This window comes from Suncus etruscus, chromosome 14 (genome assembly GCF_024139225.1).
Source record: "Suncus etruscus isolate mSunEtr1 chromosome 14, mSunEtr1.pri.cur, whole genome shotgun sequence".
NCBI lineage: Eukaryota > Metazoa > Chordata > Mammalia > Eulipotyphla > Soricidae > Suncus > Suncus etruscus.
The window spans coordinates 83,702,444-83,730,225 of NC_064861.1; the positions used below are offsets into that span (position 1 = coordinate 83,702,444).

Consider the following 27,782-nt stretch of genomic DNA (forward strand, 5'->3'; position numbering starts at 1 on the left):
CAATCCCCGCTGAGCATGTTCCCCTGGAAGTCTCCGATTGGCTAATCCGCACCAATGGGAAGGCTGGAGCGGCGCCCAGCCCCGCCCCTTATCGGACACGCCCCCAAGTGGGCGGCCCCGTTGCTATGGGGACAGGTGGGCGGCGAGGGGAGGGGGAGGAGGGAAGCCCCGGATGTTCGTTGGGGATTCAACATGGCGGCGGCAGTGGCCGCGGTGGCGGCGGCGGCGGAGCGAGAGAGCTGAGAGAGGCGGCGCGAAGGAGGCGCCGAGTTCCGAACCGAGCACTTAGGCCGCGAGCGAGCGAGCGAGCGACTGCGGCGCCGAGCCGGTAGGATAATCAGTCAATCCGGGGTTGGGGGAGTTGGGGTATCCCGGGCTACGGTGGTGGTAGTGGTTGTGGTGGGCTTTTATGCTAATAGGGGGCGTGGCCTCTGGGGTCAAAGTTCACCGTGGCGGGCGGGAGAGGGTCAGTGTCGAGGGGCGGGGCTTGTGGGGTCAAAGGTCACTCTGGCCAAGGGGGCGTGGCCGAGGGAGCGTTCCTAGAGTTCGAACTTGGAAGTGCTTTGGGGCAATGTCAGAAACGGGGTTCCAGGTGAACCAAGCGAGGGCAGGAGGCGTCTACACGAGGCTGAGGCTGTCACAGCCTTGAAGGCAGGGAGTTGTCAAAGACTCCCCCCTCCCCAACTTGGGAAGCTGATGAAGAAGAGTAGTAGAATTGGGGGGCCAGGTTTTATGGGACCACACGTGGGCGTGGCCGAGGGAGGCAAAGGTCAGGCCTGAGGTTGAGTCTGATGGTGTTCCCGACGGTTAACTATTAAAACTGGGGTCTGAGAGAGCAAGAGAGATGGGAGAGAGTTTTCTGGGTTCGACCCGACTCCCCCATATACTCCAGCACCACGGAGATCGCCTCCTGGAGCCACCAGGTGGTTTGGCTGTGACCCCCCCAGATCAGGAGGGCATTAAATCCCAGTGGGACCTGTTGCTGGAGAGGGTCCCCCCAGTTGACCATTGGAAGGCAAAGGGGAGCCTGCCTGCCCCCACTAGCGCACCTTCCCATAGCCGATCCAGCCCCCCAGTGCTACCCCCTGCAACCTGTGGGTTAGTGCTGTGACTTGTCATTTAAATTGGGGAGGGGGGGGCTGAGCCTCAGTTTCCTTTCCACTTGGAGCCAAGCATCCAGCGCCGTGCCTGCACCACAGTCTGGAAGGGGGCCCCCAGATCCCCCTCCAGATTCCCACTCTCTAGGCAGATGGGGTCAGGCTGTGGCTGCCTCAGCTGAGCAGTGCCCAGGGCTCCTGCCCTCTCCCTTTGCCAGGCTGTTCTTCAAAGCTGAGCCTGGCCGGACCAGCCACTTCCTGGGCAGGACCAATTGTCTATTTGAACTCCTTGGAAAGACAGGATCGAGAAGGAAGTTTTCTGGGGGAGGGGGCAGAGTTTGGGGAGCAGTCAGAGCTCAGGTGAGAGCCCACATGGGCTCAGCTTGGGAGGGGGTCTTCGATCCTTCATCCCCACCCCCCACTATCTTTCTGTGTTCCCTATGCCCAGGCCTGTGCTTGTGTGTTCCCCCCACCGCCTGCCCCCAGCTCTTCCACCTTCCTGTGCCCCAGTCTGGAATCCTGCTCCTCTCCCTCCCTGCAGCTCTGCCTCTGCAATTTCTCTTGGTGGGCTGTGAGCTGCCTTTCCCACTGGAATTTGGATGGAATAGGAGTTTCTCAGGGACTTTCCTGCCCGGAATCCCCACCCAGCGCCTGCCCTGCCTGGCCTTAGGAAGGGGTTCAGTGAGTGGTGATTGTTGGACACCAGCCCTAGGTTCCCCCCCCCCCCCAGACCATTCTGCTGCTGCCTGAACCAGCCATCCTAAGCCCTTACGGTGCGTGATGGGAGGTCACAGGCCAGGAACCAGGAGCGAGTGGGCCATAGACCCTTATGTGGGGGGCACCTGGGCAGCTTCTGGAAGGTTCCTCTGAAGTTCAGGATAGGGGAGGATGAAAAGGAAGGCAGTTGGCACCGAGTTGGGGGGAGGTTAGTGTAAGACCCTCCTGTAGAGCGAGGCCTGTGCAGCAGTGAGTTGGTACTAGGGAACTTTGGGGTGTGACTGCTGGAGTCAGGGTGTCTGGGTCCCTTGGTGCCTTCTCTCACAGGCTCTGGCTGGTTTTTCTGGGTCTCAGTTTCTTCCTCTGCAGATGGGAACAGGACTAGTGGTCGCCTTGTGCCCCTATGACAAAGCCAGCGCAGGATCTGGGCGCCTCCTGACTGTGTGGGTCACTGGGTGGGCACCCTGTCGCTGCTCCATGAGACTTCTCCAGTGCCAGCTCACCCAGCATCTGGGATGCAGATTCAATGGAAGACAGCATTGCTAGCAGAGAAGCCCCCTCCCCAGCTAGTGAGGTGGCCTCTCGCCCCCCCAGTGGGCCCTGGGCAGTGACTGCTCCACCAAGTTTGATTCTGAAGCTGCAGCTTAGGGAAATCACCACTCCTGGTGCCAGGCACCCTTTGGGGTGGTGTCTCACAGAGGGAAGCCCTCACCAGTGTGACAGAGCTGGTGTCCTGTAGGAATTGGAGCACTCACTGCTCTGCTGTTCTAGGAGGTGTTTCCTCTGAGCTTAGCAGGACACCGGCCAAGGGACCTGCTCAGAGGCTCCAGGGCTTCTCCTGAGTGCTTGTTCCAAGAGTGCTCCAGGGCCCTGTGGAAATGATAGATTTGCTGGGTTATGGGAACCTGAAAGCTTTTTTTTTTTTTCCTATTTGTGGGGGGGGGGGCACTCAGGAATCACACCTGGTGGAGCTATGGGACTTGACATCACAGGGATGGAACTCAGGCCTGCTGGGTACAAGGCAAACTTCCTTAATAGGCTGCATCCTCAGCTGAGCTGGAAGATCTCATTCCCCCAGGCCCCCAGGTTAGTTGAGAAGAATTGGGGAGCATCTTGAGAGAGGTTGGGGAGGGCTTTGACCTCTGCTGCTCTCTAGAACCCCTAGGGCAGGTGTAGAAGAAAGGGATATGAGGAGTCTGTCCTGGACTGACCTCAGGGGTCCTGGGCTGGGGTGGGGGAGACACAGACAGGAATCAGAGTTGCTGCCTCCCCACAGAGCAGACGGGGTAGGGGGGTCCTGAGAGCTTTCTGGGGAGGGTCCCAGAAGAGGGCGGGAAGAGCTGAGCTGAGCTCAGGAAGGAGGTGGCACAGGCATCCCTTTTTGTGTGGGAATTGGGCGCATGGAGGGCGGCACTGCCTTTATACAGGTCACTTGGTGCTGCTCCATGCGGGCACAGGCTCTTAGGCAGGCTCCTGTGTTGGTGGAAACCAAGTAACATGCACAGCACCCGGGACTCCGCCAGTCTCCCCCGCAACCCAGATCCCCACGAGAGATGCTGCTGCTGAGGGGCCACTGGACCAAGGACCCCGCCATGGTGTCACCCTTTGGACAAGACCAGCCGCTCCAACCTGGTGGCCCTTGCCCTTGCCCTGGACCTTAGGCCCGTTCACTCTGGGCCCCCCGGAACCCTTTTTCCCTGGTGCGTCCACAGCCTCCTGCCTCGTCCTGCTGGCTCACAGCGAGCTACTTCCTGGCCAGACGCCGGCCGGGGTGTCCCCAGCAGCTGTTTCTCCCATTGCCCAGCGGGGCGGCCATAGAGGTGGCCAGCAGGAAGCGTCTCCTTCCAAGTCACAGCCAGGAAAGCGGGGGGGGGGGGGGGCCCTTCCCGTGGGGATGGGCAGGCTGCCAGCTGCCGGGGCCCCGGAGTTGGCTCTGACTCAGGCGACCTGAGCCACCTCACTCACCTCACCTCACTCACCCTACAGCAGGCTCCTGAGACCCTCTACGCCTGTCTGGGGCTCCCAGGACAGAGTGGACTTCCCCCCCCCCATACCTAAGCTGAGGCCCTTTACTCCTCCCTGTTCAGTGGGGGTGAGGGCTGAGGGGCTGAGGCGGGATAGAGGTGGGCTGTGAGGACTATGGGTGTGGCCTGCCCTTCTCTTGCACCCTACCCCACTCCAGATGCATCTTCAGGTCTTCAGGAGTATCCCCTGGTCTCTGGCCACCCATCCTGGCTGGGGTGCTCGTGTTCCACCCATCTTAAGGCCCCTCTTTGCTCACACTGACTGAGACCAAATGGCCCCTTCCCAGCTAGCTGCTGCCCCCTCTGTGCTTGTGTGGACAAATCCTGATGGTGTCAGGGCCCCCCTACTTTGACAGCCCCTTCTCCCTCCCCCACCCATGTCTGGGGTACTGGGGGTGATGCAGTTGCAGCCTTTTGCCCATTGGGTAGCCCCGTTGGCCTTTGCGTGTGAAAGTGAGGAACTGGGGCTTCTCGAGTTTGTTTGCTGGGGGCTTTCTGTGTTTCTTCCATGCTTCCCGTAGCATTTTCAGGTTCCTGGGGACGGGGATACTGAGATCCAGAAAGGCAAGCCTTGCAGTGAGTGGCAGGTGCAGGCGTTGCGTGCAAGCCTCACTCCCAGGCCGCCTGGCTCCAAGGTGACACCTTGGATGTCTGATGCTTGTCAAGACGGGATTCTGGAGCCAGGTGCCACCAGGAGCAATGTGGCCCTGCCAGTGGGTCACCTCTCTGTGCCTGAGAAATGGGGTGACATGGGGTGATGGGACCTTGGACTTCCTGTGGGGGACAGTTTGCAGTCTGTGATTGCAGAGGCTGCTCAGCCTGTCCTGGTCATTTCACTCTGGCATGGTGGCCATGGATCGCCTAGGCTAGCACTGACCGGCCTTCAGACATCCAGAGCCGAGCCTGGGGGTTAGAGTCCCCCTGATTGTGTCTCTCCCACACATGCTGCAGCAGAGCTAAGTTTTGAGGGACACACTGGCAGATTACTGCCTGGCTGCACTCCACTGAACACCACCCCCCTTCTCTCTAGGGCCCTCCGGCTGCCTCTCCCCAGCCCTGCGGCCTCCTGATAAAGGGCTTTGTATGGTTTGCTGGTTTCGGCCACTCCCGCCTCTCCCGTCCCTTGCAGCCTGGAGTTTGCACCAGCCTCACCAGCCTCCCCTCCCGCTGGGCACAGGGAAAGTAGGACATTGCAGAGAACTGTCCCTTCCTCTGGGCCACTCCTCCACAGCCACAGGCCTTACTCCCCTCCCCCAGGCCCCCCCCACGACCTCTGTAGCCGCCCCCTCCCCATCTGGCAGTGAGGTGGGCCAGTGCCTGCCTGGGTGTGCTGGTAGATTTATCATTCTGCTATCCAGCCCCTAAGGGTTGCCTGGGGAAGCACAGGGGTCAGAAGGTGAGCAAATTCCACTCCCTCCCCCAGGTGAAACTGGAGAACACAACACCCCAGCGCCCCCAGCGGGCCTCCTCTCATGCTGGGGATGGAACCCAGGCCAGGTCTGTGTTTGCCGCCAAGCCCCACCTCAGTCTCCCTCGCCCTTTCAGTGTTGACCCCCGTAGTGACCCCTGCCTGGATTTCCAGGGGACGTGCCTGGCCAAGAGAAGGCCCTGGTCTGCTCTGGAATGTTCCGTTGCTTTCTATCTTTTGTTGTTGTTGGGCCACACCCTGCCTGGCTCAGGGGTTACTCCTGGCTCCACACTCAGGAATCATTCCTGTGGGTGCATCATAGGGAATGGCGAGGATCAAACCTGGGTCTGCCTTGTGCAAGGCAAACTGCCCTACCCATTGTGCTCTCTCCACCGTCCCCCCACTTTTTTTTTAAAGCCAGTCAAATTGAGCAGTGGGGGGGGGTCATATACCAACTTTTGTGATACTAACGTTAATAAGTTCTGATAAACCATTGGACCGGTCCCTCCCCCCACTTTTTAAAAAATTTCTTCTTATTTTGGGGCCACACAGCAGTGTTCAGGCTTTACTCCTGGCTCTGTGCTCAGGGGTTTCGGGGACTGAAACTTGAATGCAGTCCACCTGCCAGGCCAGCATCCTCTCCCCTTCCCCCGCTCTGGTCCTGTGCCAGTGTCCCTTCCTCCTTCCGGAAAGTATCGACTTGGGGATTGCCGGGCCCCTGCTGGGGGTTGCTCATGCCACCCAGGCCACCACATCCATCAGCACTAGACCTGCTCTGCTTGGCAGTTGGCACTGAAATGACTTTAAAAGTTGCCTCCCGGGAGGAACCTGGCTTGTAGGGCAGCTGGTGGGACACTTGCCTTGGTCACTGCCAACCAGGTTCCATACCAGCAAACCACTTGGCATGCCCCATAGGACCCAAAGATAAAAAATACAATGAATCAAAAGTTACTGCCTGGGCCCAGCGGGCAGCCTGGAGGCAGGAAACACCAGCCAACCCATGGCCCCTTGCTCCTCCCCTCATCTTTAGATTGGGGCTGAGCCTTCAGCCTCTGCCTCTCACTTTTGCTCTTCCCACTTCCCAAACCATCCCATCTGGAGGGTGGGGTGCAGCTTCCTCCCAACCCGGCACTCCTGCCCTGCAGGGACCCAGCATGGGTTTCACTGGGAGAAGCTAGCCCTTCCTGCCCCCTTCACCCCAATCCTGCCCCCGCCCCGGGCCCTGTGCCTGGAACATTCCAGGCTGGGGTCTGCCTTGGTTCATGCTGCTCCTCCATGCAGCACCCTCCACACCACACCTCATCTGCTGTGTCCACCTGTTCGTCACCACCTTCCCAGTGGGGCTGAGGCCCTTCCTGTGACTCTGGCCTCCTCCCAGGCCTGTCTGGTGGCCGCCGGGACCAACTGTGGGTGTGGATGAGTGAGACCAGTGGGGCTGTGGCCAGGTGACCAAGGCTGCAGGAGGAAAGGCCACAGGGCGGATCATGGGAAGTCACAGAGCTGCCTCTCTGTCTCTGTGCCTCTCTCTGTTCTCTCTACATCCCTGTGTGTCCTCTGTCTCTGTCTCTGCATCCTTTGCTTCTTTCTGTAGTGGCAGGACCAAGGGTGTTTCTGGGCTCCTGCTGCCCTTATCCCACTGTCATGGTCATCCCTCAGTCTCCAGGGTCACCGTGGCAGGCACATAGGCCAGGTGCCACCCCGACCTTGCTCCTAGGCCCTTGGCCTTGGCAGTATGGCGCTCCCTCACTCCAGGGCTCTTTGGTCACTGGCAGGGGATTGTTCGGAGCACTCGAGCTGCTCCCTGGGAAGCGCTTGCTGGTTTGTGGAGGGAGGCTCCCAGCCCCCTATCTGTTTCCAGACCTTCAGGAACCTTCAAGGTGGGGGAGGCTTGGGGCCCACTTTCATATTTGGAGGGCAGGGCAGCTGTGTGGGCTCGCTGCTGACGCCCTGATGGCCAGGCAGGGTGTGTGCTGTTCATCAGCTCCTCTTGACGGACTGACTGACTGACCCCTGATAATTCTTATGTCTTGGAGGTGAACCTGCCCTTTTTGGTTTTGGACTTTGGGGCCACACTTGGCAATGCTCTCGGAGGTGGGGGGAATCATATGGTGCCAAAAATTGGAGCTCGAACCAGGATAGGCCATGTATGAGGTGAGCATCTTGCCTTGTCCTGTCTGTTCATCCCTCTGTTCTCTGTGTTCATGTGTGTGTGGGATGTGAGGTAGGCACCCACCTTCCTCACCCCCATTTAGTGAGGCACAGACTCCTTCCTTTGTCTCCCTCCCCCCTTTTTTATTTATCTGTGTGTAATAAACACTAAATGGTGATCATAAATCACTCCTGGCGGCTCAGGGATCACGTGGAATGCTGGGGATTAAACCCGGTTCAGCTGCACATAAGGCTAGTGCCATCCCTGTTGGCCTGTCTCTAATCAGTCTTGATGGCAGGGAGAACAAATCCTCCCTCTTGCATGGGGTCCATTTGAGTTTCTGTCACCCTCTCTTTAGTACCAGCCAGTTGGGGCCAAGCTCTGCCCTGACTCCCTCTCGGTGTCAGCTGCTCCCTTTGGTCCCAAAGTAGTGGTGGTGCCTGCCCGTGCTTCAGTGATTCCAGCCCTCCGTACCAGGGCAGGGATCTGCCCCCTGTGCCTGGTTGGGTCCTGTGGCATAAGGCTTTCCCAGCAGTATCCCCCTCCCTCCTAGCGCTGCCCCTGGGCCCTGGCAGGGGGCAAGCAGGGCACTCCTAGCGGAGGTTGTAATTTTCCTGACCAATTTCAAGAGCTAATTAAAGGTTTTCTTTGACTAATCAGCTTACGGTTTAATTACCGGGGAACAGTCAGGGATGCGGGGAGCCACTCTGGTGGGGTCTCCTCGCAGCGTGGCAGGGTGGGGCTGGGACCTGGGGCCACCCTGGCACCCCCGCAGGACTAGCTGGCATCCTCTGCCCTGTGGACACAGGGATGATGGCAGCAGATTCCGGCCAGGCTGGGTCCTTACTGCTTTCCAAAAGCCTTCGTGCGTTCTTCCCCACTGCCCACCCTGCCTGCTGGTCTGGGGCCTCACCCTTCACCCTTGGGGTCCCCCTGGGTACATTGCATTGCATATACAGAAACATTTCGTGAGCAGAGTGGGAGGCTTTCATCTTGCATCTGAGGTATGGGGGGGGGGCAAGAAAAGTCAGGGTTCAGACTGGGGCTGGTAGTGGGTTTTCAGGGTGGGAGGCCAGTGGAATGGGGAAGCCCCCTGAGGGTTTGGGAGGGGCTTTGGGAGTCTGGAGTGAGGCCGTGCCAGGCCTGACTGCGTTCCACAAATTCCTCTCACCCCAGGCCCCTGACCAGGTCAGACCAGGGAGGCTTTTGGTCGTCAGCCTGTCACTTTCCCCTGCCCCACCTCCAGGACTCTCCTGCCTCCTGGGACCCAGATCACCCCTGTTGGCCCAGATTCTTTGAACCCCAATCAGCTGCATCCGGAGGTTCTTCAGGGGACTGATTAGGAGCTACAGGATGAGCTGAGTGGGGTGAGTGCTGCAGCTCCAGGAACCCTCACAAACCTCACGCGCTTTCCTAGGCTTGTGACTTGAGGTTCAGAGATACATGCCTACCTGGGGTGCACTGGTGAGAGTGGCAGAGGGTGGCAGCTGAGGCCCAAGGGTGCCTCCTCTGCCCACCACCTGCTGCCCTCCCTGCTTAGAGCCGGGATCCTGCAGGCCAGGGGGGCGGAGATGGTTTTTCCAGGAGCGGCACAACAGGGAACACAGGCTGGACGGACTGATGTCACTGATGTCACCATCCTGAGGTGGGACCCCAGACCCTTCACTGGGACCCCAGATCTGAGGGGGGTGGTCTGTGGCCAGTTAGCATTCCAGGCTGAGTGGGACGAGAGAGAAGAGGGGAAGACTTTGTCCTGTGTCCTGTGGCTCCGGCTACCTATGTGGGACTGGCTTCCTCTGCCCACTCAGCCTGGCCAAGTTCCAGCTGTTCCACATCTGTGGCCGGAGGAACTAAGTCCCTGAGTCATGGCATGGAGGGTGGAACCTGGTGTGAGGTCCTTGTGTTTTCCCAGGGGGACAGGAAATTTTCGTCTTTTACTTGAGGGGTAACTTCGTCTCCGGATGAGAGACCCAGCCAGGGCTGGGGCTGCTCTTATCTGGTCATTTCCCTTGTTAAAAACCATGGAGGAAATGGCCTCCGAGCACCCCCACTCTCTGCCTGAGTCTCAGTTGGGCCTGTCACCTGCCCCCACCTCTGCAGCCTCGTCCACACACTGCCCAGCCTTCTCTGTTCTCATCACGAGCGCTTCCCATTTTCCTCCAAGATAGGAGGAGCCCTGAAAATTTGGAGCCGGTACCGAGCAATCTGGTGGCGGGGAAACAAAAGCACCCTGACTCCTTCATTTCCTTCAGGAAACTCGCCATGTCCCCTCGTTCTCCCAGGCTTGCTTGATTGGGAATCCAGACAAGGGCTGGGCTCCGTGCGTGGGCCGCTCCGCTTCCGTTCGTCCCTTCATCCGACCATGTATGGGAGGCCTCTTGATCCATTGGCTCCTGTTTCCAAGCCGACCTCGATCCTCGAGGGCCAAATTGCATCTATTCCCTGCGAGTGGCTCATGGATGGGCAGTACGTGTTCGTATGTGTTTGTGTGTATGTGTGTGTGTGTGTGTGTGATCCTGACCTGCTGATCAATGTACCTGGTGTCACATTTGAATGTCCCCTGGGGCTGGAGCATTAGTGGGGAGAGCATTTGCCTTGCATGTATCCAAACTGGGCTCCATCCCCAGCACCCCATATGGTCCCCTGAGCAGGCCAGGAGCAATTCCTGAGCACAGAGCCAGGAGTAAGCTCTGAGCACCATGCCCAGGTGTGCCCCCCCCAAAAAAAAAAACAAAAAACAAAAAAGGGGTCTCAAGTGGAAAGCGTTGAAGAAGCCTTAGCCAGTCTGGTGTAGTCGCTTTCTGATGTGTTTTTTCTCTCTCCTTTTCCCTTTCATTCTCTGGTTGTTCTTATGTCCTCCCCCCGACCCCAGACTCATCCCATTTTTATTTTGTTCTGCAGAAGAGTGAGTGTGGCTATGAATTAGGGGTCCAGTTTCTGTCCCTCCCCTACAGTCTCATCCTCTCCTCCCTCACCTTGTCTGTTTTTGCCTGCATGGGTCTGTAGACAATCCTGCCGATTGTCTAAAAAAGGCTGCAACTTTGATAAGCAGCAGCAGGGGCCGGTGTGTTAGTATAGCTGGGAGGACGTTTGCCTTGCACAGGGCTGACCCATATTTGATCTCTGGCATCCCATATGTTCCTCCAAGCACTGCCAGGAGTGATACTGTGATACTGAGCGCTGAGCAGGAGTAACCCCTGAATATTGCCTGGTGTAACCCCAAAACTAAAATAAAGCAAATCAAACAAAAAAAGAAAACCAGCAGCGTTTTTTCCCTCAACCTGCAGTCGGGAGAAGGCTGGAAGCATCAGCTCTAGCATTTCCTTGGCTTTGGGTTGGCCAGTATGTGGAAGGTTTGTTCCCTCTGTCCTTTTCTGAACTTGGCTCAGCTGGGACTCGGCTCCAGAGCCTCTTAGGTTTCGTTTCTTTCATTCTCTTTTGGGGGCACTTTTATTTATCTTAATCAATTTTTTTTTTGTTTTTCGGGCCACACCCGTTTGATGCTCAGGGGTTACTCCTGGCTAAGCGCTCAGAAATTGCCTCTGGCTTGGGGGGACCATATGGGACTCCGGGGGATCGAACCGCTGTCCTTCCTTGGTTAGCGCTTGCAAGGCAGACACCTTACCTCTAGCGCCACCTTGCCAGCCCCTATTTTATTTGTTTGTTTTTGTTTTTGGGATACACCCGGCAGTGCTCAGGGGTCACTCCTGGCTGTCTGCTCAGAAATAGCTCCTGGCAGGCATGGGGGACCATATGGGACACCGGGATTTGAACCAACAACCTTTGGTCCTGGATCGGCTGCTTGCAAGGCAAACGCCGCTGTGCTCTCTCCGGGCCCACCAGCCCCTATTTTAATCAATTTTTTTTTTTTTTTTTTTTGGTTTTTGGGTCACACCCGGCAACGCTCAGGGGTTCCTCCTGGCTCTATGCTCAGAAATCGCCCCTGGCAGGCACGGGTGACCATATGGGATGCTGGGATTCGAACCACCATCCTTCTGCATGACAGGCAAACGCTTTACCTCCATGCTGTCGCTCCGGCCCCCCATTTTAATCAATTTTCAATTGAATTAATAGTGAGATAGTTACAAAGTTGTTCATGATTGAGTTTCAGTCATACAACATCCTACACCTGTCCCTTCACCTGTGCACAGTATCCCCAGTTTGCTTCCCTGCCTGCCTCTGTAGCAATCCCCCCTTCCTCTCCCCCTCCCTTTTTTTGTGGGGACTTTTAAAATACATTTAATTTATTTTTGTTTTTGTTTGCTTGTTTGTTTTTGGGTCACACCTGGTGGCGCTCATGGATTACTCCTGGCTCTTCATTCAGAAGTCACTCAGGCACGGGGGACCAGATGGGATGCTGGAGATTGAAGCACCATCTGTTCAAATCAGCTGCATGCAAGGCAAATGCCTTACCATTGTGCTATCTTTCCAGCCCCAAGTTACATTTAATTGGGGCCCAGGAGAAAGCACAGTGTTAAGGTACTTGCCTTGCACATGCGTAATCTCAGTTCTAGTCCCTGACACCACATATAGTTCCTGAGCACAGCAGGGGTGATCCGTGAGCACAGAGCCAGGAGTAATTCCTGCACACTGTGGGGTGTGTCCCCAAAACCAAAGTGAGTAACTAAATAAAATACACTAAGTTTAAAGGGAAAGTATGCGATTGTCAAGGCATCTTGGCAACCCCTAGCAGGTCAGATCAGAAGCAGGAGCAGAAGATTTGGGAGCTAAGGGCTCCCCTGCCCCAATCAGCAAAGTTCTGTTTGGAACCTCGACCCCGTCCTTGTTCCTTGCTCTACTCTGCCTCAGCCCCTCCTAGTGCTGAATTCCAGGTCCAGCTCTGCCCTTGGCCCCCAGAGCCATGCTCCGCCCGCTCTTTCTCCCTGGGTGCTGCTGTGGTCAGTCCCCGCTGTGGCTGGCCACAGTGACCACATGGGTGTGGCGTCTGAGCTGTGGTTCTGCCTCCGGAGGGTAGAGTCTCGGGGTCACCCATTTCCCCCCTTCACCACCACCACCACTTCCTCCAGCATCCCAGAGTGCCCGTGTGGGCCCAGACTGGGGCCTTTGGGCAGGGCCAGCCCTACACCCCACCAGGGCTCTGCCTCCTCACTCACTTTGTCCCTGATTTCTTGGCTGTTACCCCCCCCCCCATGTCAGCCACAGGAAATGGGACCCAAAGCCACAGAGGGCGAGGTGCAGGGTAGGGGCTGGAGCAGGAATGTGAGGCTGGCATGAGTGGATCGGCCCAGGGTGCTCTGCCCAGTCCAGGGACCCCGAGCATCTGCGCACCCCCTCACTCGACCACGTCCGACTCCCTTCCTCACCTGGCGCACACCCCGGAGGCTTTGAGGCCCATGCAGGGCAGATGAGCCTGTGGGGACTGGCCCTGTCCCTGGTCTAGGTGAGAGGGTCCCTTCTTGGGAGTCGGGGACTGAGCCTCACTCACTCGGAGGCAGCAGCACTGATGCTTCTGAGTCTTGTCTTTCTTACGAGGGCTCCGGCCACCCTAGTGGAGGGGTCCCCGAGAGTAGGACAGAGGGACAGCTGTAAGGTGTCTGTGGTCAGAACTGCCCGTACCGGCTGGGACTCTGCATTGTCACATAGGTAGAGGAAAGTACACCAGGTTCCCAAAGGGGCCCCCATTTTCCCTGCTGGGGAGCAGCCACCAGGACCCCAAGCCCCTCCTCACCACAGTAACTGCAGCTCTCAGTCTCCCTCCCCTGCCCCCACAGCCTCTCTGGGTTACCCGAGTATCCTGAGTGAACCTATAGCCCTGGCACTGCCAGGCGGCCCAGATCACCCTGGCACCAGGGGGTCCCCTGGGGTAGCTGGCTGCTTAGAATCTCTGGTGGGCTCCCAGGGGCCCTCAGAGCACTGTTTTGAGCTCCTTCCTTCCCAGTGGAAGCTCCCGCAGGCATTTGCTGTAGAAACAGCCCCCAATCTCCCTTTGCCACATTCCTAGGTCCCTCCTATTTCCCCTCCCTCAACACACCCTGTGGGCTGGACCAGCTGACCGCAATGCTGCCCTTGGCTGTCCCTGCTCTCTGGACTCAGCTCTGGAGGCTTCCTGGGTGTCCCTGCCTGGACCAGTCAGGCCATCTTCCAGGGGACCTGCCAGGTGTATCCTTAGGAAGGCGCCCTGGGCTTCCTGGGGCCAAATTCATGGTGTCTGATTAATTGCCCCTGTGCAGTGGGGGGGATCCTGTGACCCCCCCCCAAGCCTGCCGTCTTGTGAGGGGCTCTTCTCCCCCCACCCCCCCTTCCACCGCTGCTTCCTGAGTTTCTGGCCCCTCCTGTGGCTGAATCCACCATCATTGGTACGGCGACCATGACCCTTTAGTTGGCCTCAGTTTCCCTATTTGTTGGTGGGTTTATAAAGCTTAACTTGTTTCGTGTAAACACCCCCGAGAACCAGCACCGAGAGACCTGCTGAGAGTCAGGGCCCACCCACAGTCATTCGCTTTGCAGATACTGTCACCCTCCTCTTAGTCCAGCCTCGTGCTAGCTGACAGTGTGGTTCAGGATGGTGACCTTCAACTCTAAAGCACGGAAGGAAGGAAGACCCGGATGAGCTGGCGCCACTGTGGGGCACAGTGTCACAGCTGACTGTTGGGGCAGTGGTGGGGGACCTGGCTGCAGCCCAAGAAATCAGGGAATACTTCCTGGAGAAGGAGACCTCTGAACTGACTTCCTAGAGGGAGAGGGGAACCGGAGTGAGGGTGTGGGCGGGGCTTCCAAGGGGAAGGAAAACCAAGTTCTCGGTGGCTGCCAACAGGTGGAAAAGTGCTTGGGCCTTTATTTTGCCATCACTCACTGCCATTGCAAGAAATAATTCAGAGAAATATTTGGGGGCAGCCTTGCACCCTTTTTCCAATTTCCCCAGTAGGGACTTCCTGTAGAGCCCAGGATCTGAGACAGGACAATCACTTCAGGGCCCTGCCCATGCCCCTTGTGCCCTTTTACTTTTGGGGGGGTCAATCTGTACTCAGAAATTGCTCCTGGCAGGCTCTGGGAACTATATGGGATGCCAGGGATCGAAACTGGTTCATCCTGGGTCGGTCGCATGTAAGGCAAACGCCCTGCCACTGTGCTTTCGCTCCAGCCCATCACCCTCTTACTTTTATCCCCCTCCTCTCCTTGGAGCCAAGGAGGGGGTGGGTGTCATGGCCTGGGGTACCCACTGTTTCTGTGGCATGTGCCCGCTGCTTGCCCCTGCTTGTCTCTGGTAGCCATGACAGTGGCATAGTCCCTGTGAAGATCCCACATGGTGCCTTGGGATGGAACTCACAGCATCCAGCATAGACCTCACAGGTCTCCAGATCCCAGTGCCTTTTGTTATTCCTTATGATTTGGGTGTTACACCCAGCGATACTCAGGGCTAACTCTTGACCCTGCACTCATGGATCCCTCCCTCCTAGTGGGCTCTAGGGGACATAGGGGGTGCGGGGGGGGAGGGGGGGATTGAAGCTGGGATGGCCACATTGCAAGGCAAGCACCCTCCCTGCAGTGCTCTCACTCAGACCCCTCTATGCATTTTTATAGCCCGTCACCTTGGGGGGCCTCACTCCCTGCCTGCTTCTGTGGTTCTGTCTGCAGAGGAGCGTTGGTTATGTAAGCAGACTCCATCTCCCTCACGGTTCGGGGCTGCTGTTCTCGGTCTCTCTGTCTCCAGAGAGTCGTCCAGTAGCTGCTGACTCAGCCCTTCGTTCCTTTTCATCACCAAATCGTGCTCCGTGGTGGGCATCCCCTGAGTCAGCTGTCCCCGCCGAAGGTCATCTGGGCCAGTTCTCGTTGTGTTTATTGAAAGTGCCTTTCACTGGCCCCTGGACCTAGTTTCTTTGAGTTGCCCACTCAGGAGGGCAGTTGTTGGGTGCCGCAGTGGACTGTCCCCAGTCCCTGCCTCCTCCCGGCCTCCCGCATCCTCCCTAATCCCGTTGGCACCAGCTTCTCGGGATGTGGTCCAAGGCCCCCACGCTCTACTGGCATCTGTGCCCCTCAGATCAGTGCTTCTCCGAGTCTCCTGCCTCTTGTCCGATGGGAACCCTGGGATTCTATGGGGCATCTTCTATCTCTTGCCCACCCATGGATGGTTTATAAACATCGTCTCCCACTCTATGGCTTGTCATCGTGTCGTCGCTGACAGTCAGACGAGTGCATTTTTGGGGTAGAGGTCGATGCTAGGGATAGAGCCCAGGTCAGGGTGTGCCAGGCAAACGCCCTGCCTGCTCCACTAGGGCTCTGGCACCAGAGGAGTCCATTTTGGTGTGAAGCGAGAAGTTTCGACCCACGTCTTAGATCAGGGAGTTGGTTCCAGCATCGTGTGTTCATGACGCCGCCTTCTTTAAAAGACGTCACCCCAAAGGGGTGCCCCCTCATCTGTAGTCAGTCACATGGTGAGAGCCACCCAGCTGGGTTCCCCCTTGTCCTTCCACACCACTGGGAGTTACAGGTCATTCAGCTAGCTGCACACAGGACAGGACAGTGCTCTTGTGGGCTCTGCAGCATGGCTGAGCCATGCTCATGTGAGAGTTTAGGGGAGTCCCATCCAGCTCTCAGCAAATCCACCGAAGCCAAAAGTGACATGGCAGTTACCAGGGTCTGGGAGGAAAGGGCACTGGGCTTGTGGGAGGGGTGAGGGTGGCTTTGCTTAAGGGGGGTGAGAAAGTTTGGGGTGTACACAGGGATGAGATTCTTATATCTCTGTAAGTGCCAGGTGCCTCTGAACTTCGAGTTGTGATGAGTCCAGGTGACAAATACTCTGTCCACGCTGAAACAGCCAACCTGTCACGTAGCACAGAGACGCTGCTCTGCAGGCCAGTGAGGCTCCCTGGCTCGCTCCCTTTACTTCTGCGTCAGCTCATATCTTTGGAGGGTGGGTTGTGTCAGTCAGTGATGCCCCAGAGCTGGGGGCAGCTCTGGGTGCAGGTCACTCCCAGCAGACCTTCAGGTCCACGCAGAGCCGGGGATCGAACCAGGCCTCTGCTCTGCCTTGGAACCCTGATCCCTGTCCCGCCTGGCCCACCCCGTTGGGGTGAGCACATCTGTTTAGTGTTTTAGTGGAAGAGAACCCTCCCTACTCCCCCGCTTTACTCTTCCCGCTCTCGGAGTATGCACCCCCTTTCAAGGCCTCCTATCAACCTTCACATCTTTTGGTGGGTGTTGGGTCACACCTAGCGGTGCTCAGGGCTTACTCCTGACTTGGGGGACCATCTGGGATGCTGGGGACTCAACTTGGGTTAGCTGCATGCAAGGCAGGTGCCTCCCCCCTGGTCTTGAGCCATGTATGTTAGCAACCTGTTCCCAGAAATGTGCAGAAAGTTGGCCTGTGGCCAACCCGTCAAGGGAGACCCTTGTGGCCTCCTAACCTCCAGTTGAAGAAGTTGAGGCCCCCTACCCAGGCCCTCCCAACTCAGGCTGATTTGGGGGGCTTTCTGCTGCCTTTGCCCGAGTTTGAAGTGCTCTGAGGAAATTTGGAGGCCTGGCGGGCAGGTGTGGCTCCTTCCTAGGCAGAACAGCAGCCGCTGTCCCCACTACTCCTTGGGCTGTGCCCATGTGGGCAACTGAGGATGTTGCCTGCTGCCCTGGGGACGCTTAGGACTGAGTTCTCCCTCTTGGGGGTGGGGGGCAGAGGTCATCTTTCTGTCCCCAGCTGCCCTGGAGCACGTGTCCTGAGGAGATAGTCTGAGCCCTAGAGAAGCGGGAAGGAAGGGCCGGAGAGCCCAGCTGCCCTGGAATGTTCCGGCTGGGAGCTCCAAGGGAGGCGTCTTCCGTGGGATCCCTGGTTCCTCTTTTGGGGTGTGTACTGGGAGTGTTAGATAGAACAAACCAGTAGTGAAACAAAGGTGGGGGGGATCTGGACGGGCCTCGCCTGCCCCCAGAGCAGGATGGCTGTTGTTGTTCCTCAGGATTTGGGGGCTACACAGTGCCGTGCTGGGGAGGAGGAGGGACAGACCGTGCAGCCCTGGAATCATCACACTCAGAGAATGTGGGAGCAGCCCCCAAGGGGAAAGAGGGAGACCCCCCTCTTGGAGGCCGGTGTCCTCCTCCACCCACCCCCCTGCCCGCCTCTCTCCCTGCAGCCCTGCTGCCTCCCCCACCACCAAACCGGCCTGTCTGGTCCGGCAGGGCAGCTCCGAACTGGCCCCAGCCCACTTGGCTCCTCTCCTCCCTGCGGACAGGTGCCCCACCCCATGGCTTTTGGGGTCCCCCTGAGGGGTGGGGGCCCTTCCCCACTGGAGAAAGTCGTGATGGCTATTGGCAGCAGCCCCAAAGTCCTTTCATCTCATGTGGGGTGCAGGCCTCGTGGGGTGGGGCCCCCACCTCTCTTCCGGGATCTCCCACCCACAGGCCCTCCGGGAGCAGGAAGGGCTCCACCCCTCGGGAACACCCTCTTCAGCTCTGCTCTCAGCTGCCCAGAAAGGGTTCTGAGCGAAAGAAAGAGGGGATCTGACTGGGCCCTGCCTCCTGCTGGGTGCCTTAGGTGAATCCCTCCCCAAGAAGAACCTCCTCCCCTCTTGGGGAGAGCAGGCCGCCCTCCCGGTGGGTCTCCAGCCTAGAGCCCAGCCCAGCCCCCAGCAAACAGCAAGCAGCGCCCGCCTCCACGTCCACCCGCCCTCTGGGCTGGAGCCACAGACTCAGGGCAGGGCTGGTTGGCACCGCCCGCTGTCAGGGAGGCTGGGCACTGAGCTCAGACGCCCGCCTGGGCCAGGGGAGCCCCCGGCACCCACTCATGGCTCCCCATACCCGGCGGAGTGTGGAGGCCGCCGGCCAAGGATGGTGGAGGTGAGTGGTGCATGGGGGTTGGCGGCGGGTAGGTCGCAGGTGGTGGCAGGTGCCCTGGCTGCCACCTGTCCCCCATGCAGGCACCTGGCGTCCGTCCATGCCAGGGTGCCGGGTTGGGGTAGGGGGTGTTGCTGACTCAGGCCTGCCTGGGGTGTTGGGGCATGCGGTGCCCCTGCCTGTGTCCTGAGCTGGTGACCCTCTCTGGAGTCCCGCTCTGGGCGTCTTTACAGTGATTGCAGGGGCCCTGGAGCGGCTTCTGGGGGCCCCAGGGGGGGCCATCAGACCCCATGTCTGGTCTCAGCCCTGCCTGGGCCCCTGCCCAGGGGCTGTATGTCCACGTGCTTTACTCCTGGGGGTGTGGCTAGGCAGGCGGGTGTCCACCCCACCCCTACCCCCCGCTTTATCTGTGTCCTCCTCTCAGACAGGACGGAGCCATCCTGTGCTGTGTGTGTCCTGGGCACCTTGTGTGAGTGTGGGAGTCTGTGTGTGTCCTCAGTACACTGTCCCATCAGCCTCTGGGTTGCTGCAGGCACCGGTGCCTGGGCTGGCAGCGGGCGCTGGAGGCTGGGGGGGGGGGCGCAGGCAGACCCTGGTCATTGGGTGCCTTGATGCCCTGCAGCAGGCCTTGGCACGAGCCTTCCTCCCTACATTCCTAAACTGCCTGGCCTCAGGTGCACAGGACAGGTGGGCGTACCCCTCAGTGACTCGGGACCTGGCTTGAAGCCCCCCCCCCCCCCAGCTTAGTTCTGCTGTTCCAGCTGTCGTCTGGAACTTTGCTGAAACTCTGTCTCCCTGGGGTCCCACGGAACCTGCCGTCTTTCTCAACTGACCCCTTCCTCGGGGCCTTCACAAGCTGCTGCTGGGATGAGTCTGTCCGAGCACCCATTTGTGGCACTGGGCACGTTCCCACACAGGGCATCCCTTGGCCTTCGTTGTGCCCTTCCCTGGGTTCATGCTCCTGCTGCTGTCCACCACGAGGACAGCTGAAGAGGAGGTAGACCCCAAACCCCCAGGACCCAAAAGTGAAGTTCACACCGATGGGTCAGTGGGAGCCAGGACATAGTGGGGCCATGAGCAGTTATAGTGCTGTATGTGGGGTAGCTGGCAGGGCTGCCTTTGAGCCTCAGTTTCCCCATCTGCACCTGGGGCTGAGTCCTATCAGGAGGCCGCACTGGTGGGTGCCTGCTCTTTTGCTGCAGGTGCTGTGCCAAGGTCCTGGGGTCAGCATGGAACAGGGAGTCTTACCCACATGCTGCCTCCTTGTTTGGCCAAGGGGGCAGAGATTTGGGTCCTGAAGGCATCAGTCCTGCATCTTGGCCTGCTGGTCAAACATGGGGCTCCAGTCTTGGGGTCAAGGTCCCTCCTGGTCCTTCATTTGTGACAGTGAGTGGAATTCTGTACAGCTCCACTTATTATTTGTTTGCTTTTTTTAGGGGGGTTGGGCCACACCCAGTGCCAAACAGGGGTTCCTCCTGACTCTGAGCTCAGAAATCACTCCTGGCAGGCTCGGGAGACCATATGGGATGCCATATGGTCATATGCCATATGAACCTGGATCAGTTGCATGCAAGGCAAATGCCCTACCACTGTACTATCACTCCGGCCCCTCCACTGTCTTGTGTCTGTTGTTTGGGTTATTTGGGGGTTTGAGGGACACACCTTGCAGTGCCTAGGAACTGACTACTTCTGTTTAGTAATGCTCAGGGAACAACTCTACGGTGCCTCTGAACTGGGATTGACCTTGTGCAAGACTTGGGCCTTGACCCTACCCTCCCTCTTCGATCCTGGGTCACACCGGTCTGGAGGTGCCATTCAGCAGCTCCCTGGGCTGGGAGACCTGGCAGGCACCCCTCAGGTCTGAAGCTCTGGGGCTGGACAGACTGTCTGATGGGAGGGACCAGGGGGCTACACAGAGGTGTTCCTGTGTGGTGCTTGTTGCTGCGTCCATCTGTGTCCCATGTGCCTGTACTTCCTGGGCCCCAGGACCAGTTCTTGGGGCACCAGCTCTGACGCCAGAGAGCAACCTCTGCCAGCCTCACCCACTCTAGCAGGGGGGACACCAGCCTGGCCTTCCAAGACCCCAGGGTCACGCCTTCCCTCTGGCTGGCACTGAAGACATGGGTCACCCCAAATTCCCGGCTCTCTGGGACTTCGTAGGTCTGCCAGTCCCCCTCTCCTCAGAGAGCAGTCTTGGGACCGAGTGGGGCCACCAGGAGCATGCTGCCCAGGGCGGTCACTGCTGTAAACACTCTCAGTTCCTCCGTTTGTCCTGCTCTTGTGCCCTGCCCAGGGGAAGTGGGGCCTGGCCAGCAGATATCCGGGCTCTCCGCCCCCACCTTGGCCTATGAGGGGCCGTGCAGCACCCATACTCCCAGGCCTGACCTGGGCTCCCCATTTTCTGGCTTCAGGAAGGAGGCAAGTGGCTATTCCTGTTAGCAGTGACCCAGATGGTGCCCCCAAGCCGCTGGGGGCCTGTGAGGAGTGGCTGGGAAGACGGGGGAGGAGGGGTGGCAGCAGGTGGGTGGGGGGCGGTCACTGTTTCAGTTTTGGGAGGCTGAAGAGGAGAGAGGCGGAAAGCCGAGGATGAGGCCGTTTCCCCCACTCCCTGCCTGCCCCCAGCAGGCTGTGAAGCCGGACTGGGCCGGGGGAGCCCTGGCCATGGGCAGACCTGGCTCTGGTCCCCTGTGGCCTGGACCCGTTGAGACAGGTTGGCTGCTGGGTCCCCCCCACCCCACTCCCCGCAGCCTCCCACTAGGCTCCTGCCGCCAAACCGGTTTCCCTGGAAGGTTCCCCTGCCTCCTCCCCGCTGGGAGCAGAGGCCACGGGCCAGGCCGGAAGTGACATTCTCCTGCCTGTCTGTCGGGGCTCAGCTCAGCTACACCCCATAGCACTAGAGCACCCCTGGTGTTTTCTGTTGCTGGGGAGGACACCCAGAAAGTTAGAGGTCAATGTCACTGCTTCTGGCTGGCTACATCCTGCCTCCATAATGGAGCCTGTGGTGCCCCCAGGCTGCCAGGTGGGGAGGAGCCCAGACAGCACTGAGAGGGCTTGTCTGCTGGTGACGACCTGACAGGTGACCTCTCCCCTCTCGCAGATGAGGAACCCGGAGCTCAGCCAGGAGACGTTGCCGCCTGCGCACCGGCCCTGCTAGCCCCGCCAGCATCCAGGCAGGTGTGGCCCAGCCCTATGGGATGAGCGGATGGGCCTCGCTGTGCCCGAGGACTCCAGAGCGGGAGAAGTCACTATGGAAGGGCAAGAGAATGGGGGTCCAAGCAGCGCTGTCCCTTACACTTAGCCCCTATGGGGGCTCCTCTTGGCCTGGGGCACCCCCTGCCAGGCTGGTCCCTGGAGTGCCAAGAGGCTAGGCCAGGAGTACAGGGTAGGGGTAGGGGCCTTCCGAGCTGCCTTGTGCCTCCCATACCTCTTTTGGAGGCACAGACATCCACCAGACAGGAGCTTTGTGGGCGTCCCTGCTGTTGTGATCCTGGGGTGCTCGGGGAAGGGGGAGAGAACATAGCCCAGGGAGCAGCGAGGTCCTGTTCTTCGAGGCCTGGGAGACTAACTCAGCTGTCCACGGGCCCCTCCAGCCCCCGGGATGGGAGCAAACAGACATGGGTCCTGGAGCGTGTCCCCACTGACTCGCAGGTGCCCGCGCTCGCGGCCCAGAGGGACCATGTTCGGGAAGAAGAAGAAGCGGGTGGAGATCTCAGCGCCATCCAACTTCGAGCACCGAGTGCACACGGGCTTCGACCAGAATGAGCAAAAGTTCACGGGCTTGCCCCGCCAGTGGCAGAGCCTCATTGAGGAATCGGCGCGTAGGCCCAAACCCCTGGTGGACCCTGCATGCATCACCTCCATCCGGCCCGGTGCCCCCAAGGTAGGAGCCCCAGAGTGGCCCTGGGACCCTCCCCCACCCCTGCCATCAGCCAGGCCCAGAGCCCACTCCCACAGCAGACTGCTGGGTTCTGGGGTTTAGTATTTGCTGCCCAAGCTGAGGTGTCTCCCCAGGGCCTCGCCAGCACCTGGGGTCCAAGAAAGGCAAGGGGCCCCATTTGCTTCGGTGCAGCCCAGTTGAGGCATTCCTTGTGTCCAATGCCCATGTGATGCACATGGGGGAGAGTGGAGTGCCCCCTGCTGGGCATCAGACCTGCGCCAGGCACAGCAGCCAGAGCAGGAGTGAGCCCAGGCAGCTGGGTTACAAGTGCTGTGAGGGAGACCTGGACCCTGGAGCCTGCCTTTCCCCTCTTTCTGCCAGTCCTCAGACTCCAACCTGGGCCCCGGGGGGACAGCACTGACAGCCTGCAGGGGTGGCCATGTCCGGGGGGCTCCTTGGGCTTGGCCTGCTTGGTCGCAGGGCCCCCAGCTGCCTCTTCACCCTCGGCATTTCTCCATCCGTCTGTCTTGTCTCTGTCGTGGCGTGCTGTCTCGTGCTTGTCTTGGTGTGTCGGATCCGTCTCCTGTGTCCCTCATCCCCGTCTGCCTGCCCCGCCACGGCCACCCCAGACCATCGTGCGCGGCAGCAAAGGCGCCAAGGATGGGGCCCTCACGCTGCTGCTTGGCGAGTTCGACCAAATGTCGGTGACACGCTCCAACTCCCTGCGGAGAGACAGCCCTCCGCCGCCGGCACGCACGCGCCAGGAGAACGGGGTGCCCACCGAGCCCCCCGCTGTAACCAGAGCGGGCCCAGAGAGAGGCGGCCATGGCCGCGGCCCCGGGCGCAGTGATGGCGGCAGTGGCAGCAGCGGGGACCGGCGGCGAGCGGGGCCCGACAAGAGGCCCGAGTCCTCCCGGGACCAACGCCCCCTCTCCGGGCCCGATGTCAGTGCCCCAAAGCCTGCTGGTCTGGCCAGCGGGGCAAAGGCGGCAGCGGGCCGGCCCTTTAACACGTACCCGAGGGCCGATTCGGACCACCCATCCAGGGGCACCCAGGTAACCATGCCCGCCCAGGATACCCCTAGCCCTTGCCCCTAATCTGTGTCCATCACTCCATCCTGCCCACCTGTGTCTGTCCTTTCCACGTGTAGCACTGGCCCCGGCCACCACTCATAGCACCTCTTTCTTCTGTTTCAGGGGGACCCTCACCATTCGGCCCCCAACGGGCCCACCCCTGGGGGCCTAGCTGTCCCCCAGTCTTCCTCCTTCCGGCCTCCCACACGAGCCCGCGGTACCCCCAGCCCTGGCGTGCTGGGCCCCCATGCTTCTGAGCCCCAGCTGGCACCCACAGCCCGCACCCTCTCCCCCCCAGCCGGCCCTCCTGCCCCTGGCCCGCCCGCCCCTGGCCCACCCGGCCCCCGGTCCCCGCAGCGGGAGCCCCAGCGAGTATCTCACGAGCAGTTCCGGGCCGCCCTGCAGCTAGTGGTGGACCCCGGGGACCCCCGCTCCTACCTGGACAACTTCATCAAGATTGGGGAGGGCTCCACGGGCATTGTCTGCATTGCCACCGTGCGCAGCTCGGGTCGCCTGGTAGCTGTCAAGAAAATGGACCTGCGCAAGCAGCAGCGTCGGGAGCTGCTCTTCAACGAGGTGCGCTCCCCACCACACCCCAAAACAGCCGCATCCCCCAAACAACTGGCCTGACAGACCACTCACTGCATGCCAAAACAACCTCCGATAAACCATTGTACCCCCAAACAACTACCTGAAAGACCACAGTACCCCAAAACTACCCTGACAGACCACTGCACCCAAAAGCTATTCCAGCAAACCATTGTACCCCAAAACGACTGTAGCTGACCCCGGGGACCAAGCACTGCATACCGACAGACTACTGCACCCTAAAATTGCCTCTAATAGACCCAAAACAATTGCAGTCCAACCACTCCGCCCTCGACAGACCTCCCTCCGACAGATGGCTCTATCCTCAGATCACTGCATCTTTTTATTTTTTGGTGTTTTTTGGGGGGGAGGGGTCACAGCCGGCAGCGCTCAGGGGTTACTCCTGGCTCTATGCTCAGAAATCACCCCTGGCAGGCACAGGGGACCATATGGGATGCCAGGATTCAAACCAGTGTCCTTCTGCATGAAAGGCAAATGCCATACTTCCATGCTATCTCTCTGGCCCCAGACCACTACATCATTAGGCCTCACTTTTTTTTTTTTTTGAGCCCCCCCCAGGCCTCACTTCTGATTCCCCTCAGCACTTCTATTGCTGCCCCAAGCCCCACCTCACACCCTCCAGAACCCTCACCCCGCTTCAACACCAGTCCATTACACCTTCCCTGCCCCAGTTAGGTAGCTCTTGGTTGGGCTCTGACCTGGCCTCCCATTTGGACAACCCCACCCTTCCCAGACTGGCCTAAGGCTTTTTCCATCTAGCAGGCCACAGTACCCCCTACCCTCTGACCTCTGCAGTGTCCATCTGGGTGCTAGGGTTGGGCCTGGCTGCAGGGGTGGTAGTCCCCATTGTCCTGCAGACCTTTTGTCTCCCAGTCTCACTGCACTTGTGCCCCTTGACAACTCATCAGTACCCAGCATTTCAGGAAGGACCCTGGAAATCTCCCCTCCTGCCCCTTCCTGGCTGCTCCTGCCCTGTTTCCGACTTTACTGCGTGTCAAGGCAGAGCGGGGGCTGGGGTAGGGGGACTGGGCCAGGGGTCCCCGAGGGGCTGTTTACTGAGCTGCATGGCCCGCAGGTGGTGATCATGCGGGACTACCAGCACGAGAACGTGGTGGAGATGTACAACAGCTACCTGGTGGGCGACGAGCTCTGGGTGGTGATGGAGTTCCTGGAGGGAGGCGCCCTCACCGACATCGTCACCCACACCAGGTACCGCCCACACCGCTTGGCCATGACCCCTGACCCCCTGTGCTCCTGGGAACCCTCCGAGTGACTACAGCCCTTCCCTTCCTGCTCCCCGAAGGATGAATGAGGAACAGATTGCCGCAGTGTGCCTGGCTGTGCTGCAGGCCCTGTCGGTCCTGCACGCACAGGGCGTCATCCACCGGGACATCAAGAGCGACTCCATCCTGCTCACGCATGACGGGCGGGTGAGGCCAAGTCCCACCCCACCACAAGGCACTGCCCACAAGTCCTGCAACCCTCAGTCTGTGTGCAAGTCCATCCCAGGGCACCTGCCCAGCACTGAGGGGCAGGTTCTGAGGGGCCTGTTCACCTAGTTCAGGGGCACAGGGGGAGAGAGGGGTCCTAGGTGGTAATGGTGTTCCTGCAGAGGGCGCCCTCATGCCATCACAGGGCATACCAGCTCTTGGTGAACTGGGGCCCAGCAAGGGGTAACCAGGTCCCCCATTCCTTATTGAGCATCATGGTGGGCTCTTGGACCCTCACCCTGGATCTCTGATTTGGGGTCCTAGAGGAACCCTTCACTGCATTCCATTAGTAGACACGGCTTGTGGGGGGTGACTCCCCAACTTCTTGTAGATTTACCCATTCTGGGGAACCGAAGCCAGTCAGTGGGAAGGGGGAAGAAGGTTTATTTTAGCTTAGTTTAGTCTCAGCCATGGCCCCTGAACACCCCCATGGTGGCAGATGTGTTGAGAGGCCTCTGGGAACTGTGGGATGGTTCTAACGATCTGGGGTGATGGTGTGCAGGGATTCTCTGAAAATATCTTAAAGGTCTAGTGCCTTGGGTTTGAGGGCTCAGGGGCATTGCAGCTACAGGCTGTGTCCCCTCATACCTGTTCACTGAACTGTGTGTGGGGAGTCTTTGGCCCCAGAGCCTGGTAGGAGCTGGCCAAATTCCCAGGGGTCTACGCACACCCAGCCAGCATTTTCTGGACACAGCCCCCTCTGACCCTGCACCCCACCCCAGGTGAAGCTGTCAGACTTCGGGTTCTGCGCACAGGTGAGCAAGGAGGTACCCCGAAGGAAGTCCCTGGTTGGCACGCCCTACTGGATGGCCCCAGAGCTGATATCCCGACTGCCGTACGGGCCAGAGGTGAGATGGTGGGGGTGTTCAGTAGGGCATTGTGTGATGGGGAACAGACATGGGCCCATCTGTCTATCTGTCCTTCCATTCATTCTTTACAGACTGTAGTCTGTCAAAACTGGTTCTGAGCTGAGCCATTCTCAGCATAGCACAGAACAGCCATAGCCGACCCAGAACTGGAGCAGAGGCTGCACTGGCAGGCTCCAGGCAGGGTTGTAAAGGACTCAGTCTGCTGCCCTGGCACTGCACAATGTTTCTGGGCTCCTACTGGCCACAGTCCCCATCTGTCCCCTGATGCCTCTGATCGGGCCTGCTTGGCAGCAGGACTTGGCCCGAGAAGCTGTCTTAGGAAGCATCTGGGGGTCTCCGTAGGGAAAGGTTCCACTGCACGGGAGGCTGCAGGGAGGTTTTGAGAGGCCACTGGAGGGGTTTGCATGACAGATCCCTCAGTAGGGAGCAGAAGGAGCTCAGTCCTGGGTATGAGTGTGCAGGACACAGCCATGTTGGCCGGCGTGTCTGTGCCAGGCTTCCCGGGCCCCATGTTGTCCTGTTTACAGGGCTAGGGAGGTGTGCCGCAGTCAAAGAGGAGTCCCCTCCCCAGTTTGGCCCTGGCTGGGAGGGCCCCCCCCCCCCCCGCCAGAAAAACTTTTGGGGGAGCAGAACCTTCCAGAGGGCTCCTTGGAGGAAGAGTTGGTGTGATGATGCAAAGTTAAGCCCCAAGGCTGGAGGACGCCTCCTGGGGCAGCACCCACACTTCCCAGCCTGCCCCTCCCGCCAACAGGTAGACATCTGGTCTCTGGGGGTGATGGTGATCGAGATGGTGGATGGGGAGCCCCCCTACTTCAACGAGCCGCCCCTCAAAGCCATGAAGATGATACGGGACAATCTGCCGCCCCGGCTCAAGAACCTGCACAAGGTGGGCGCATGGGGGTGGAGGGCGGCGTAGGCAAAGCCGAAAAGCGGTGCGCCCTGGGCGGGGGTCAGAGGCAGGGTTCGGGGGGGCTCAGTGCACTGGACACCCAGCCCAGCCTTCACCCCTTGCGTCGTCCGCAGGTGTCGCCGTCCCTGAAGGGCTTCCTGGACCGCCTGCTGGTGCGCGACCCTGCGCAGCGGGCCACGGCGGCCGAGCTGCTCAAGCACCCGTTCCTGGCCAAAGCGGGGCCGCCCGCCAGCATCGTGCCCCTCATGCGCCAGCACCGCACCCGCTGAGCCAGAGCCCTCCGCCAAAGAGCCCGGGGACACCCTGGGGACCTCCGCCGGATGGGCACCGAGGTTGCGGGGACCCAACTACTGAGCTCGGGTCTGCATCTTGGGACTCGGGGAGTCAGCGTGGCCCCAGGGACCCCCCCACGGCCTTGGGACACACTGGCTCCCAGCTTCCCTCCCCGTGTCGGGAAAGGGGAGGCGCTCCCCCCATCACTGGAAAGCAGTGAAGAGCACTGTTGGGGGGGCAGCAGCCTGAGCGCACCACACTACAGATGGGGCGCACATGGGTGTCTTCATGTGCCCCCCTCGTGTCCCCTGCGTGTCTCAGCCCACGCGTGTTCGCACGCTCCAGATGTTCTCCTGGCTGTACGCAGGGGCGTGAGACATTCTCCCCCACACCCCCGCCTGTCCTACAGCCCCCTCGCCCCCTGAGCCATGGTGGGGGTCAATCATGAATGTCTGAAGAGTGGCCTTTTCCCTTAGCCCCGCACCCTCTTTTCTGTGGCTGGCCGGG

General features: G+C 59.5%; 1 protein-coding gene across 1 annotated transcript; it reads left to right on the forward strand.

Moving 5' to 3' along the window:
* The first annotated feature begins 214 nt into the window (after positions 1–214).
* Positions 215–27,305, forward strand: PAK4 (p21 (RAC1) activated kinase 4). Its single transcript, XM_049786591.1, has 10 exons — positions 215–328; positions 21,272–21,348; positions 21,823–22,054; positions 22,681–23,106; positions 23,248–23,700; positions 24,809–24,942; positions 25,037–25,163; positions 25,946–26,071; positions 26,844–26,978; positions 27,116–27,305. The coding sequence occupies exons 3-10, from the start codon at positions 21,851–21,853 to the stop codon at positions 27,269–27,271; spliced, it is 1,761 nt and encodes a 586-aa protein (XP_049642548.1). The 5' UTR covers positions 215–328; positions 21,272–21,348; positions 21,823–21,850; the 3' UTR covers positions 27,272–27,305.
* Positions 27,306–27,782: the final 477 nt, after the last annotated feature.

What these genes read in the sequence shown, in the direction of transcription:
- PAK4 (XM_049786591.1), top strand. Translation starts at nt 21,851, where the DNA reads ATGTTCGGGAAGAAGAAGAAGCGGGTGGAGATCTCAGCGCCATCCAAC. An exon ending in TCCGGCCCGGTGCCCCCAAG is followed by an intron (nt 22,055 to 22,680) that starts GTAGGAGCCCCA and finishes CGGCCACCCCAG; the next exon opens with ACCATCGTGCGCGGCAGCAA. An exon ending in TGCTCACGCATGACGGGCGG is followed by an intron (nt 25,164 to 25,945) that starts GTGAGGCCAAGT and finishes ACCCCACCCCAG; the next exon opens with GTGAAGCTGTCAGACTTCGG.